This window comes from Chrysemys picta, chromosome 8 (assembly GCF_011386835.1).
Source record: "Chrysemys picta bellii isolate R12L10 chromosome 8, ASM1138683v2, whole genome shotgun sequence".
NCBI classification, from domain to species: Eukaryota; Metazoa; Chordata; order Testudines; family Emydidae; genus Chrysemys; species Chrysemys picta.
In genome coordinates, this window is record NC_088798.1 from 99,826,178 (window position 1) to 99,840,416 (window position 14,239).

A 14,239-nucleotide genomic window follows, 5' to 3' on the forward strand; every position below is an offset into this window, starting at 1 on the left:
CTGTAAGAACAGTAGGACAATGGAACAGACTGCCTATGGAGGTTGGGGAAGCTCGTTCACTTCAGGTTTCTAAAGGAGGCCGGAGAGCCAACTCTCTTGGATGGTTTAGACCAGTGGTGGGCAACCTGCCGCCCACGGGCTTTCCACAGCTCCCAGTGGCTAGGAACGGTGAATCACAGCCACTAGGAGCAGTGGGCGGCTCTGCCTGCGGACGGTCAATGTAAACAAACTGTCTCATGGCCCGCCAGCGGATCACCCTGATGGGCTGTAGGCTGCCCACCATTAGTTTAGACACAACAAAATCCTACATCTTGGGAGGGGGTTAGACTAGATTACACTTGCGGTCCCTTCTAACCCTATAGTTCTATGTTGGTATAAAAGTGAAATGTCAGGTTTCAGAGGGGTAGCCATGTTAGTCTGTATCAGCAAAAACAACGGGGAGTCCTTGTGGCACCTTAGAGACTAACAAATTTATTTGGGCATAAGCTTTTGTGGGATATAACCCACTTCATCAGATGCATGGAGTGGAAAATACAGTAGGCATGTGTAAATATACAGCACATGAAAAGATGGGAGTTGCTTTACCAAGTGGGGGGTCAGTCCAGACTTCCTTAAATACAGACATGGGATTATCCTGTTTTGTATCATGTGCTTTAAGTCTTCCTTGTCTTATTTCTGTCTGTAGCATTCATTCTTCTGGTATGATTGATGGAAATAATTTAGTGATAGGATAGCACAAGGCAGTCCCATGTTTCTTCCATGTTGTGTGCCCACCACTGGTAAACAGTGTCTATGAAGTTCTGTGTGTGCTTTATTTTACTTGGAATTTAAGGTGAGATTTTCAGAAGGACCTGACTCCCTTAGACGCTTTTGAAAATCATACCCATAAATTAAAATATTATAGATAAATAGATGTAGATATGGCTAGTCTTTACTTCAGACATTTTGGATTTTGTGGGTGGAAGAATGTTAGGGAAAGAAAATATATAAGAACTGTTTGTGTCGGTGACTGTGGGCAGCTAAGGTGATCATTTCTTGGCCTTATTAAGGCAGCAGAACTTTTAGAATCATTGCCTGGTTTCAAGAGATACACAGTGGTGCTGAAACAATTTGGATAGTGGGGGTACTGAGAGCCATTCAACCAAACTGTAAGGTACTGCACTTCCAGCACCTATGGAGATACATAACCAGAGCCGAGCTATAAGAGCAGTATACATTTACAGGCTACCGTACTGGAGGGATTTCATTTCAATAGCTTCCTCTAATCTGTAGGTCTGATTCTCCTTGCAACCAGTGTGTAAGAGGTTGGACTCACCCCTGCAGCACCTCCTGCTGGTTACTTCATGGAATCAGCACAGTCCAGAGCACCCTCTGCAGGCCAGTGATCCACCTTGTCACTACTGGCTCCAGGTCTAGTCCAGTCCATCTGGGTCTCTCTAGTCATAATGGGTGTGGCGACAGGCTGGGTCCTAGCCTCTTGTGGGGTCCCCTCCATCCCAGTCACCGCCTCTGCCACATTTGGTCCCACCGGGCCTACAAGCACCTCCTCTTGTCGCCCCTCAGTCCCTCTGAGGGGGCAATGCCTCTTTAGATGGCCCAGTTCCCGGCAGCCCCAGCAGGCTTCCCGCCTCTGGGCTGCCCGGGACTTATTGTCCCTTTGGGGTCCTGTCCCCTTACCAGGACTGACATGGACCTCTTGTGTTGGGCCTGGGCATATCCTCCACACATGGCCCGATCGCCCACAGGCCCAACAAGTCAGCCACCACCTAGGTTGCTTCACCCAGCAAGCTGTTCTCAGGATCTCCCCTCGTCCCTGCTGGGGTTGCAGCCCCCTGCCCCTACCCCAATAGGGACAGTCTCGTATCAGATGCCCCGCCCATTTGCAGGCATAGCAAGTCCTGCACCCCTTCACAGGCCTCCTGGCATTGGCACTCCACTTCCCATCCTGCCGGGACTAGGGCTCGCTGAGCCCTCACCATCTGGGCCATCTGTCGATGGAGGGCTTGTTGCACCTCCCATCGTTCCTCCTGGGTCTCCCAGATTCCCTGTAGGACGTCAGCCCCCTTCCTCAGGGATGCGGACACCGGGACCCACCCAGGGACAACACCTGGGGTCTCCCCATAATATACCCCAGTGTACCTGGGATCCATCATCCCCTGTGTCTTTCCAAGTCTGGGCAATAGTCCCGCTGTCCTTTCTCTAGCCCTTTGTGTCAGGTGCGGATCACACTACCCGCATTCTCCACCACTAATGTAAGAGGTCGGACTCACCCCTGCAGCGCCTCCTGCTGGTTACTCCGGGGAATCAGCTCAATCCAGCCCAGAGCACCCTCTGCAGGCCGGTGATCCACCTTGTCACTACTGGCTCCCGTATCCTTCCCAGGACCCCGGTGCCCCTGGCTCTGGGTGCTGCCCCCTGGCAGCACCCACACTCGCTGGGTCTCCCCTCCCAGGGGAACTCCCACCCACTAACCCCACCTTGCCTCAGTGTAAGGCTACTGCCAGTCACCATCTAGCCCCACTCCCTGGGGCAGACTGCAGTATCAGCCACTCATCACAGGCAAGGTTGGGTTTGGACCTGCTGCCTTGGCCTACCTCTGGGCTGCCCTCTGCAACCCCCAGTACCTTTGGCCCAGTGCTAGGCCACAGCCTGGGGCTTTCCAGGCTGAAGCTCCCCAGCCCTGCTCCACTCAGGTACCCTGTCTCAAGCTCCCTGCAGCCAGGCCCTTCTCTCTCTGAGTGCAGAGAGAGACTGCTGAGCTCCTGGCTCTCAGCCGCTTTATACAGGCCAGCTGGGGCCTGATTGGAGCGTGGCCCAGCTGCGGCTGTTTCCCCAATCAGCCCAAGTCTTTCCTTCCACAGCCCCAGCCCTCTGCAGGGCTGGCTTTAACCCTTCCCAGGCAGGAGCGGGTGTCCATCCCGCTACACAGTGCAACTCTATTGACTGGAACGGAGTTAGTCCTGATTGACATCAGTGTATGCGTCAGTTCAGTCAGGCCTTATACTCCTAAATGCAGCTTTGCAATAATAATGTGTTAGGCTAAAACATTATCTAATTATTCAGTTATTCATACTGATGCATGGTGTGAGAATCCATAGAGGGCCACTTTCTGATTATTCAGGTTTGGTAGCTTGGTATATACATACAACTCCTCCCAGACTCTTTATTATGTGTTCGTCATGGAGAAAGAGAACACTGTCTCTGTGATGTCATCTCAGAATTGCCCCACAATTCCCAAGGCGGTGTGTTTGCTAGAGCATAAACTCAGCAAAAGGGAAAAGCTGAACATGTGGGCATGAAGATCTCTTGACTGATTTTCCGTTTATGGATATAGATTGGAGGCTGGGTTTATAAACATAATAATTAGTGATTGTTTAAAGAAATAAAAATAGGCACTTTGACGCTCAGAGATTTCTTGTGACTTGTGAGATATCCCCTTTTTTCAGTCCCGGGACTCACCTGAGCACATAGAGTTTAGTCGGGTGCAATAAGTTGTGGGATTTTTGCCACGCTGAGTGAAATATTTGTAGGATATCCTGAAGATGCTTACAGAAGCCCTTGGAGAATAATCTTTTGCTAGCAAATCAGAGATGAAAAAAGCCAATTAAGAGTTGGTGTGGATGAAGAATTATAAGAAAATGACAGTGTACCAAACATAACTAAGAAGAAAAAAGTTACCAGCCACTTCCATGAAGACCGTAGGTGTATTAATATTCTTTGCAATATTTTTAGTGGTGAAATATTCCTGCATGTCTTTATGTATAATAGTAATATGATACCTGGAACTTAGGTCGCTCCAAAGAGTAGTGATGAACCTAATTAGTCTGTTTTTCAAATGAAAGCAGAGGTGCAAACTAGAGTTGGGCCCAAAGTGAAGCCTTAAATCCGAATCACTTCATGTCCCTGGGTCCATGGTTTTAGTTCCAGAGAAGATTCAAAACCAGAATGGCTTTTTTTTTTCCCCTAGTGTTTTTTTTTTCTTTCAGATTCTGTCCAAATATCAAAATACCAAATTTTGCAGAACTCTTGCAAGAATGACTGAATTGGCACGATTTCCGAGATGTTAGAAATCTCATTCAATCTGCTCCTGTGTGAGAGTTCCCATCATTTTGGGCTGGAATCTCACAAGGGCAGCTCATGATGTAAGGGGCTGTATTTGAACTCAAACCCGTATCCTAACCTAAAAGGTAAACATTTTAAACCAGAACCAGACATAAACACCATCTCTTCAGCCCATCCCTTTTGTACAAAGCAGGCCAGAGGTCTGTAAACATTGGCAGTCAAGCGGGGGGTGAGACGGTTTCTTTCTGAAGCTCAGCTGCTGGTTCGGGAAACATTAAGTTTCTTATCTTGTGCCACTAAGCAGTGCCTGAGAAGCAGATGAGCTGATTTGGAATTTAAACTTACCGGGTAATTAAAAAGCTAAATGGGACACTATTTAAGGACTCCAAATTCAGTTCCTTAAGTAGGTGGAAAAGTTTAAAGTAACCTGGGGAGAAGCTGCAAATTTTAGCTGTCCTTGCATTTAAAGTCTTTAGTATTTTTTAAGTTAAAAAACCCTGTCAGTTTAAAATTGATAAAGGAACAACAGTAAAAATTACCTGTTTTTCCTTCACCTTCTCTATATAAAGGACATGTAGATGTCATTGTGTTCCCCGCTGATAAAATCCTAGTTCATGTACTTTTGAAAGCTGAGTCAGATCTGAGATGTCTCCAGAATGGCCAAATTAGCCAAACAAAATGTGATTTTGGACAAATGAGGGCCCGAGTTTCAAAATGCAGAACAGTGTGTCCAGTTGCATGCTGAATTCACAAATGAAATTATTGCAATTGCACATGCAGTTCATATACACACACACACATGCTCAATTACACATCAAAGTGGTCATTATAAAACACAAATATCAGAGCTGTGCATGCAGTCACAGTAATTGTGCATATAAGTTAAGTGTATAGTGGTTTGCACATCTCAGTGTGCAAATGTACATGTACCTTTCTGAAAGTCAGACCCCCAGTGTCTAGATCTGTAGTCTAACATGGAATGATTTCCATTCTGTGCACTTCACTTATCTTCTTGTTTCCACGCTACAGCTACGGGAAATAGAAGAGGAGGAGGAATTGGAAGAACTAAGTCAGGGTGTGAACAGAGCCAGGCAGGCAAATCATACAGTACTGAAAAAACATTCTTTTTATGATGGTGGGCAAGAAAAAAATGGGATCCTACCATGGAACACTGCAGAGGAGACAGGGGAATGGTCAAGAAAAAATGAGGTACTACATACTATGCTTCTTATTTTAGAAGTGTGACTCCCTTACAGTCCATCCAGCCTACAGTAGTTAGAACACTGTTCTTCACTTAACAATCAGACCACATCACTCCTCTGGCCTCCTGTAGCAGACCACTGCTCACTGGCACGGCACCTCCTGCTGGTTGCCTCGGGAATTAGCTCAATTCCAGCCCTCAGAGCGCCCCCTGCTGGGCAGTGTCTTGCCTGCCTCAGGCCCCCATGTCCCTCCCAGACCCCTTTGCCCCTTACCTCAGGGTTCTGCCCCCAGCAGTCCCCACACTCTGGGTCTCCCCTTCCAAGGGAACCCTCTCCCCCTATGCCCACCTTTCCTCAGTGGCTACTGCCAGTCATCATCTAGCCCCCTCTCACTGGAGCAAACAGAAATCTATAATGGCCACTCATCACTGGCAAGGGGGTAGGGCCAGCTGCCTCTGCCTATCCCTGGGCTACACCTCTTCCGCTTTGGTACCTCTTTAGGCCTTAAACAAGGCCTCAGCCTGGGGAGTTGCCAGGCTGGAAATTCCCAGCTCCTCTTGCCTTTCTCCAGCACTGCTCTGAGTCAGGTACCCTCTGTTCCCAGGCAGGTAGGCCCTTCTCCCTCCAAGGCTGGAGAGAGACTCTGACTCAGCTCCTCCCTTAGCCCTTTTATCAGGGCCTGCTGTGGCCTGATTAGGTGTGGCCACAGCTGTGGCCACTTCCCCAATCAGCCTACCCTTTCTCCCAGGAGCGGGGTGACTGCCCTGCTATATCCCATTTCTATCAAGTTTAACATTCCAGGTCCCGCACAATTTCACCCTTTTTGGTTTTCAGCCATGTCCTCCTTACCTTTCTTCTCTGCTTTAGTTGCCAGCTTCAGCAACCAATGTTCTTTCCTTCTCCTATTCCCTGTTAGTTCACTGGGATTGGGGAGTCATTCCATGCATTTGGAAAGCATGGAAGAAAATAACTAACTGCAACCCTATCTTCATTCAGATCTCTTTTAAAGACTTATTTCTTGCATGAAAAACTAGTCACATCAGTCATGCCCCTTTAAAAAAACGTGTCCTTGTTGAACCTCATCAGATTTCATTTGGCCCAGTCCTCCAATTTGTTTAGGTCACTCTGGACCCTATCCTTACCCTCCAGCATATCTACCTCTCCCCCCAGCTTAGTGTCATCCACGGACTTGCTGAGGGTGCAATCCATGCCTTCATCCAGATCATTAATGAAGATGTAGAACAAAACCGGCCCCAGGACCGCACTCCGCTTGATACCGGCTGCCAACTAGACATCGAGCCATTGATCACTACCTGGTGAACCCGACAATCTAGCCAGTCTACGGATTTGGTCTATATCTCTATATATGATCGATGATGAATTAGGCCATACATAGATAATTATAGATGATAGCTATAGATGGTAGATTATGCCAGTTGTAATTAATAAGGTCTCACCTGTGCTTACAAACCTGTCAGTTTATTGATAATATATATGTTTCTTTCAGTCAGTGCAACAAAGTTTGGAGGGAAACCTTGAAACCATATTGCCATTTTACCGTTCAGAAGCCTCCAACTTCTTTCTGCTGTTAATTGAAGACAGTGTTGAGGACTTTGATACTGAGCTCTCGCTTTTCAATGAACTGTCAAACTCAAGTGACTTGGTTTCCTATCCTCAATATTTACCATATTACAGAACACATGAGGAATTTTTTATCAACCCTGTGTCACTGGACACATTACTTATCAGAGCAGACGTGGACGAAGGTGACATAGGAAGAGAAAAAAGAGAAGGAAGTGGTGGCTGCAAAGTTAACAGTATAAGAGAAGATGAGACCCTGAGCAACTTAGTTATTTCCACTGGATATTTTCCATATTATAGATCATATGAAGAGCACTTTGGCAGTCCAGTTTTACATGATGGCTTAAGCATTACTGCACAGGGAAAAGAGACTAATGGAGAGAGCAATGAAAAAAGAGGAGATGTCTGTGAGGTTGCTGTTGGATGCAGTGATAAAGTAAGTTGCAAGTGAAATAGTGCTCCCATTGACTTCAATAGCACAGGATCAGTCCCTTACATCATGGTTGTAGTAGAGAGGTGTGCAGAGGGTGTATTCTTGAATCATTGCTCATGAGACAGGTGCAATGGCTTAAGGGTAGTCCAGACACTGTGCCACCACTTGACAGGGGTGGAGGACATGTCTCCCCCACAAAGGGCCACCTCTGTTGGTCTGTGTCATGTCATTAGATTATTAATCATGTTTATTCTGGTAGTTCCGAAAGGCCAACAAAGAACGGGGTCCCTTTGTGCTAGGCGCTGTACAAACAAAGCAATAGACAGTCCCAGAAGAGCGTACAATCTAAATAGACAAGATAGAGCCAGGGTGGGATAACACACAAGCACAGTGAACAATGTGACAGTGGCAAATGTCATGTTAGTTCCACAACTTTTCTGGGTGGGTTTACTCAGGTGGGGATAAGCTGAATGGAAAGAAAAGTGAAGGGCAGGGACTTGAGGGGGGACAGAGCAGGGAAGAATATGGTAAGAGGACAGGTATGGAGCAAAGCTGAGGTGAATCCAGCTAGTCGGAGCAGAAGCAGACAAAGAAGGGACTGCTACACTGGGGAGAAAGGAGAAAATGGGGCCCGACCAGGGTCACCCGGGCCTAGAACTATGCAGAGGAGACCCCCCCACACCACACACATATGAACTCACTATGAGGGCACTAGGACTCAGGAGGTGCCAGGGTGGGGCCATGGTCTCGCACTGCCTCTGGTGAATCTTGCATTGCAACGGTGCTAGACTCAGAGTGTTTGTGTCCCCGGAGTCCAAGTACTGTTATTGTACCTGGTCCCTGCACAATGGCATGCAAATGTGGAGGCTCCTTGTGCCCTCTCCCCTTCTTGCAGCCTTCATCCGGGCTGATCACAATCAAACCCAGGATGTTTCAGGCTAATGCTTCCCTCCAACCTCCAAACACACAGAGACATTTCTAGAGAGAAATGCCTTCAGTACCAGCATATTAATGAATGGGGCTCTGCAAGTGTGTGTAGGGAAGTAGCAATCCATTAGGGGAAGAGCTGGGGACAACAGGTCTTGTGTGGCATGTCCCCCAGCAAACGCCTGCAACATCTAGCAGGAAATCCCATCTACTCCTGCTCTGCCCCTCCAGCACTCTCAGAGTTGTAAATTGCCCAATCATGTGAGTTCCCCGCAGTGGCTGTCTTTAGGTATGCAGGACTTTCTCACAGATCTCATGAGATACATGCAGTTGGGTGTCTCCACCTCCTTAGCCCCTGAGAGCTCCATTATGAGCCACACTCTTTCCCCTTCTGAATGTCCTGGGGAATTCTAATTTGCCAACCACAGATACTGGACCAAATTCACCCCTAATGTAAGCAGACACAATGCCAAGGGTGAAATCACCCCAAAACTCCCATTCCTGTTTCATAGTTACAGACCTTAGATCTTGATCATCCATATGCTTCTTTCAGAGCATCCCACAAAGTTATAAAACAGAGAAGGAAGCAATCTCGTCCATGCCTAGTGTCAAGCCCTCTGGCTCCTTTCTATTAACTGACAGCATCACTGAAAACTGTGGTTCTGAGATCTCGCTCCTCAATGGACTATCAAGGCTGAATCAACCTTTTTCTCCCACTGGATACTTTCCATATTACAGAACATATGGAGAACTCCTTATCAGCCCAGCCTCACATGATGGGTTCTCTACCAGCTCTACTGAAGTTCGGGATGATGTTGGCTCTGAAACAGCAGGAAAAGGAAAAAGCAGGTGGGATTTCAGTGGTAGCTGTGCAGTGTGCTGAAAACAAACGATAAATGCCTGCCATCAGCAGCAGCAAGTGATCCAATTCAGGGCAGAAGTCCCAGGGGAAGTTCTTAAAAGCTCTGTCAATGATGCCAGCCCAGTGAAAATCAACATTAATAAAAAAAAACCCCGAACTATAGATGAGAAACTATTATTTTTAAAGGTCTGTAGAGGAAACAGAGGGAGAGAAATTGTAACTAACATGCCTGTATTTTGAGAAATCAGAGGAATTTGATCAAGAACTAGGAAATATGGAGGAGGAGGAGGAAGATTAAAGCTGTGCTCTCTCTGCTGCTAATCCCAAAATAACTGAAGATCAACTCAGAACCTCAGATTGCTGAGAAGAAAGTCTTGGGTCAGTTTGGGGGCAAGATTTGAATCTAAGAACTGTCAACCCACCAATTAGAACAAACCTACATTGCTACCAGTAGTTGAAACAGAATTCCTCTCCCTCTGTCAAGCACTCAGTCCCTGGAAAACAGAGTGGTTAGATATTTACAAAGGAAAAGTGACAACTCAGCACCAAGGGAGATGAATGACCCAGTGGGTATAGAACAAGCCTCCTGAGAATCTCTAATTACAAAAGAGGAAATAGAGTGAATCCACCAATAGCACTTTGGATTTCTCAGGTCAGTCAACGGCTCACTTGGAAGATATTGTTTCAATTCTCATCAATGTACTGACCTACCACTTTCATTGTGATCTGGGCTTTCCGTGTTTAGTATCCCTGTTCAAGGAGAGACTTTCATTCACCTGAGCTTTCCCCTTTCCAGACCCAGTGGAGATCTGGTATGTTATGGATGAGACGTATTTGATCGTTGGTCAAGGTACTTGACACCCAACCAGTCAATTTCATGAGTGATGTTAGCAGCAGCAAAAGAGACTATGTTAATAGTCAATGCCAGGAGAAGAGTGGTAAGACATGGGCCCACTGGAGATGGTGAGAGGGAAAGAATAAGCTTTTCAGCCAGGATATGTGGAGGATTTCACTTGCACTAAGAGAAGAAACATAATTGCCAGTAATAACAGTTAAATAGACTTTCCCTGTCCGCCACTAGGAGCCTCTCCTTGTATAAACAGCATCTGTTATGTTTTGTTCTCTTTCACTGACGCCACATACAGAAGAAAGCATTTTACACTAAAATCTTTGTAAACAAAACTTCATTTGAATATGTCAGTCAGTTTTGTAGCCTTGTTCACCTGCTTAATCTGTCACAAAATAATTCTTGATTACCCTAGAACATGTAAGCACGGACATCTATACTAAATTTTGAATCTGGAAGAAATAGATGTGGTTCAGGTGAAGCTTCATTGATTTACATCAGATGAGGATCTGGCCACATGCATCATTTCCATATTTCTCTGCAATCATGAGTGTTGCAACATATATTCATCACTGCCAAATATATCACCTCTTCTAGACTACTCACACAGCTGGTCAACTATGTCTTTTTTCCATTGTTGCTATGCCAGTGACTCCTTTGTTTTCAGCATAAGTTTGTATTTGTTCCAGCAACTGAATACATCTTTTAAGCATTTACCCTCTCAAAGATCACATAATTAATACTGAGATACACAAATAACTCTCTTGAAATGTCTGGAGTTAAATGAACCATTGTGCTAGAGTAGGCACTGTAGTTTATTTCCTCCTGATGATCAAAGAAGAAAGACACATCTTCCCTTTTAGGTTTTATGTATCCATATGTGGAGTAATCATGAGGTTTCCTACTGTCCTGGTGAGCATGAAACAGAATGCTGGGAAGCTGGAAGCTTCTAAGTTACGTGTTGGTTTGGTAATATTTCCTCCTTGCTCCAGAGTCAGGAGAATTTTTAGTAAGAAATGAGTAGCTTTAGGTTGGACTTGGGTATTGTTCCTTTTTCTTGCTATTACGAGGAGAAAGGCACAAGGGTTAAATTAAAGTTCTATGTTAGCTCTTTGGACATCTGGAAGGATCTTTGGCCCTGACCTGGTTACTTTGAATTGCTCGGCTGGCACAAAGTGACTAAGCAGTTGCCCTAAAGGGGAAGATGAAGTAGGTGAATTAAGTTCAGATGCCTAACGTTCTGTATGAAGAACACCTACAGCACATGGTCACCAGCTCTTCAGTAGAGTAGTTCATTGACAACAATATATGGTTGTCAATCTGTTTTTTGTTCGTTTCCATTTTAACCGGGTACAGTGGAGGCATTTGTTTATGGATGCTGTTCAGACATCTTGTCCAATTTTTGTCTCTTTCACACTAATAAATCAGGAGGTTGGAACTCTTTTGCTCTATGGTTGAACTGAGCCAAGCCCTAGCAGGTAACCTCCATTGCTTTCAACAGTGAGGTCTGTGAATTGGCTGCTAGGAGAGAGTTCTGTAGAAAATATCATGAGATTGTCTTAAGACCAGCAAAAGTGGCACAACATGGAGAGAAATATGGCTTGCAAATAGGCATAACACTTAAAATTCGTTCTAAAAATATTAAGGTTAATTTTTGCATTTCAATAAATCCAGCAGATTAAATAAAGTTAGACTACATAATATCAGCTGAACAAATCCCTCTTGCCTTCTAGTAGGTATGTCCAAAAATAGCTACTCCACATTCCGCTGCACAGCATGATTTATGTGAACAATGAACATTAAAAATCAAGGATTTGGGAGATTAGTATATTACAGTCTTTTCCTTTATGGATCAGAAAAATCTAATTTAAAGAAAATCACCAAATAAATAGTGTATCACATATTCCCATATGTACAACGGAGCCTACCAAAACTCATGACTTTAATATATTTTCCATACAGCTTTGTGCAGGGATAAAAGGGGAAGGATGGACGCCAGTGCTGGAAGTTTTCATTTGTTTTACAGTCTCTAAGGCATATATTATTATATTACTTTTCCACATAGTTATCCTGTACACAGCCAGCAAAATTACTTTCTTCAAATTGTTCCATATATCGGATTGCTACATTGGAGAGGGCATCATGCAGCTTCTTATCGTAGGAAATATCCTATTCAACTGGGAATGATAAACATTTCACTTCAGCCTAGAGTAGTGGTAGTACTTTCTTTCATCTTTTTACTGGAAAAATCCATAATTATTGCTCTAAGCCCTCAGTATTTCACTATTAACTGGTCCTTTAGAGTTTGCAAACCAAACAGCAATTACTTTGATGCACCTCATGTCATTTTCATTGATTTCATTTAAGCCTTTAATCTCATGAATCCACAAAGTTAATTCTTAAAACAAGCCAAACAAGCCTGAACAAAATACGCCGTTTAATAACAAAACCGGTGATGAACATTACCGTCTCTTCAGGGATTTATTGTAGTGCCGCTTCTTCTCGCTCAATAACTCATGTTAGGCTTCATTTAGAAGGGAAGAAAGGACAGTGTCACAATTTTTGTTAATCTACATACTTCCCAGAGGAAAAGTTGGCCCTGATACAATGCACATTGAAGTCAATGGAAAGGCTCCCATTGACTTCAGTGAGCACTGTTTAAGAATGAGATTCAGAAAGCTTTTTTCTAGAACAGTATTCCAGGCCTTCAAGGCCTGATTGAAAGTAAACTGAAGTCAGTAGAAAGTCTCCCATTGACTTCAGTGGGCTTTGGCTCAGGCCCCATGTTGCCACATCAGGTGAGAATGAGAACTCTGAAATGTATGTTTTATCTAAAACCGAACCCCATCAAATGTTGTCTGTTTAAGGAAGTAGGTTGGCTAACTAAATAGATCTATTTAACTGCTGTGGTGGTGAGCACTGCCCCGGGACCCTGATTAGTAAAGCGCTCTCCCCTCCCTGAAATCCTGATTACGTTGATGTCTATGACTTAATAAATTTACTTTGAACTCTGTTGGAAACTAAGCTTTTGGCAAGTAGCACTTATCACAGAGGAACAGAATTCAGCATTAAATAAAGAGGCTTAAACAGGTTTCTTTTTTGCACACGAATATAGGGAAATAGAAATGATTCATTAATAGGAAGTAACTTGGCTTTCATTCAGAATTTTACTTATGGTGAATGATAAAAAAAAGCCTTGAAGTGGTACAGTAAATGTTCAGATTGAAGTACTAGCATCGAGTCCATTTCAACAGTTTATTAGTTTTTAAATGGATTATGCAGTTTGAGTGAACCTACTAATATGAGGATTTAAAGAAGATAAACCTTCCTGCGGAGCAAGCTAGTCTCATTTCATAGTTTTTGTTCTTCAGTTTCCCTAGATTTGCCAGTTTAGGCCCAATTCAGCATGTGCTTCAGGGCTTTGCTGAATGGAGATAGATTTGAGGATGTGCTTGAGTACTGTGCAGAATCTAGGACTTTGCTGAGAATCAGAGGGAAAAAATAAACATGAAAAATAAGGAAGCAAGACATCCAAGCTTCTAAACCTGCTTGGCCTTCTAAACCTGTTTGCTAGCTAGTGTAGTTACTGTTAGTGTGTGGGCCAAGTTCTGCTCTCATTGATATTGGTATAAATCCAGAGTAACTCCATTGCAGTTAAGGGAGTCACACCAGTGCAAATAAATTTGGCCCAAGATCTTTAACCAAGGGATCCTGCCCCCCATTCTATTACCTTCTCCTACATAATCTTGTAATAAAGTCTAGGGACTTGATACACATGCGTGTTATGCATCCACTGGCATGAACACAAGGATTCTGAGAGTGGAAAGTCTGGCTGGAAAGTGTTCTCACAGGTCAGTTGGGTGGCTACAGGCTGAAACCCTAAATATAAGCCTATGACTTGACTACAGGATCAAGCTGAACGAAAAGGAAGCTTTGCTGTGCAGGAGAAAGTTTCTATTAAAAGTCATACTTATCTTCCTAGCAGAGGGAACTGGAAACTACTGGCCATGGGCCTGGACCAAACCCACTCACATCAGTGGCTCTGGATCAGTCCCCAAGTAAATCTCAGTTTGCATGAATGTGCACAGCCCTCCCTTTGAAGACCTTGTTTTCTTACAACAGCCTCATTAATTGTGTTATAGGTCAAGGTGACAATGTCTCATTCCAAACAGCTGCCCAGCTAGCACCTGACGTTGTAGAATAATAATGACTAATGAATCTTAATCTTTCTTTCACAATTCACTTTCATTAATATTTATATCTGGCAGATGTACCCCCATGGGACTCTTTCAATTGCTAAGTATTAGTATGCCGTGTACGGCTGA

At 44.5% G+C, this 14,239-nt stretch overlaps 1 protein-coding gene across 1 annotated transcript; it reads left to right on the top strand.

The window, feature by feature from the left end:
- Window positions 1-3,179: 3,179 nt before the first annotated feature.
- On the top strand, window positions 3,180-11,663 carry LOC101938691 (uncharacterized). The gene is made up of 4 exons (XM_042851499.2): window positions 3,180-3,242; window positions 5,092-5,271; window positions 6,772-7,281; window positions 8,759-11,663. Exons 1-4 carry the CDS (start codon window positions 3,180-3,182, stop codon window positions 9,086-9,088), a joined length of 1,083 nt encoding a protein of 360 aa, XP_042707433.1. The 3' UTR covers window positions 9,089-11,663.
- The last annotated feature ends 2,576 nt before the right edge of the window (window positions 11,664-14,239 follow it).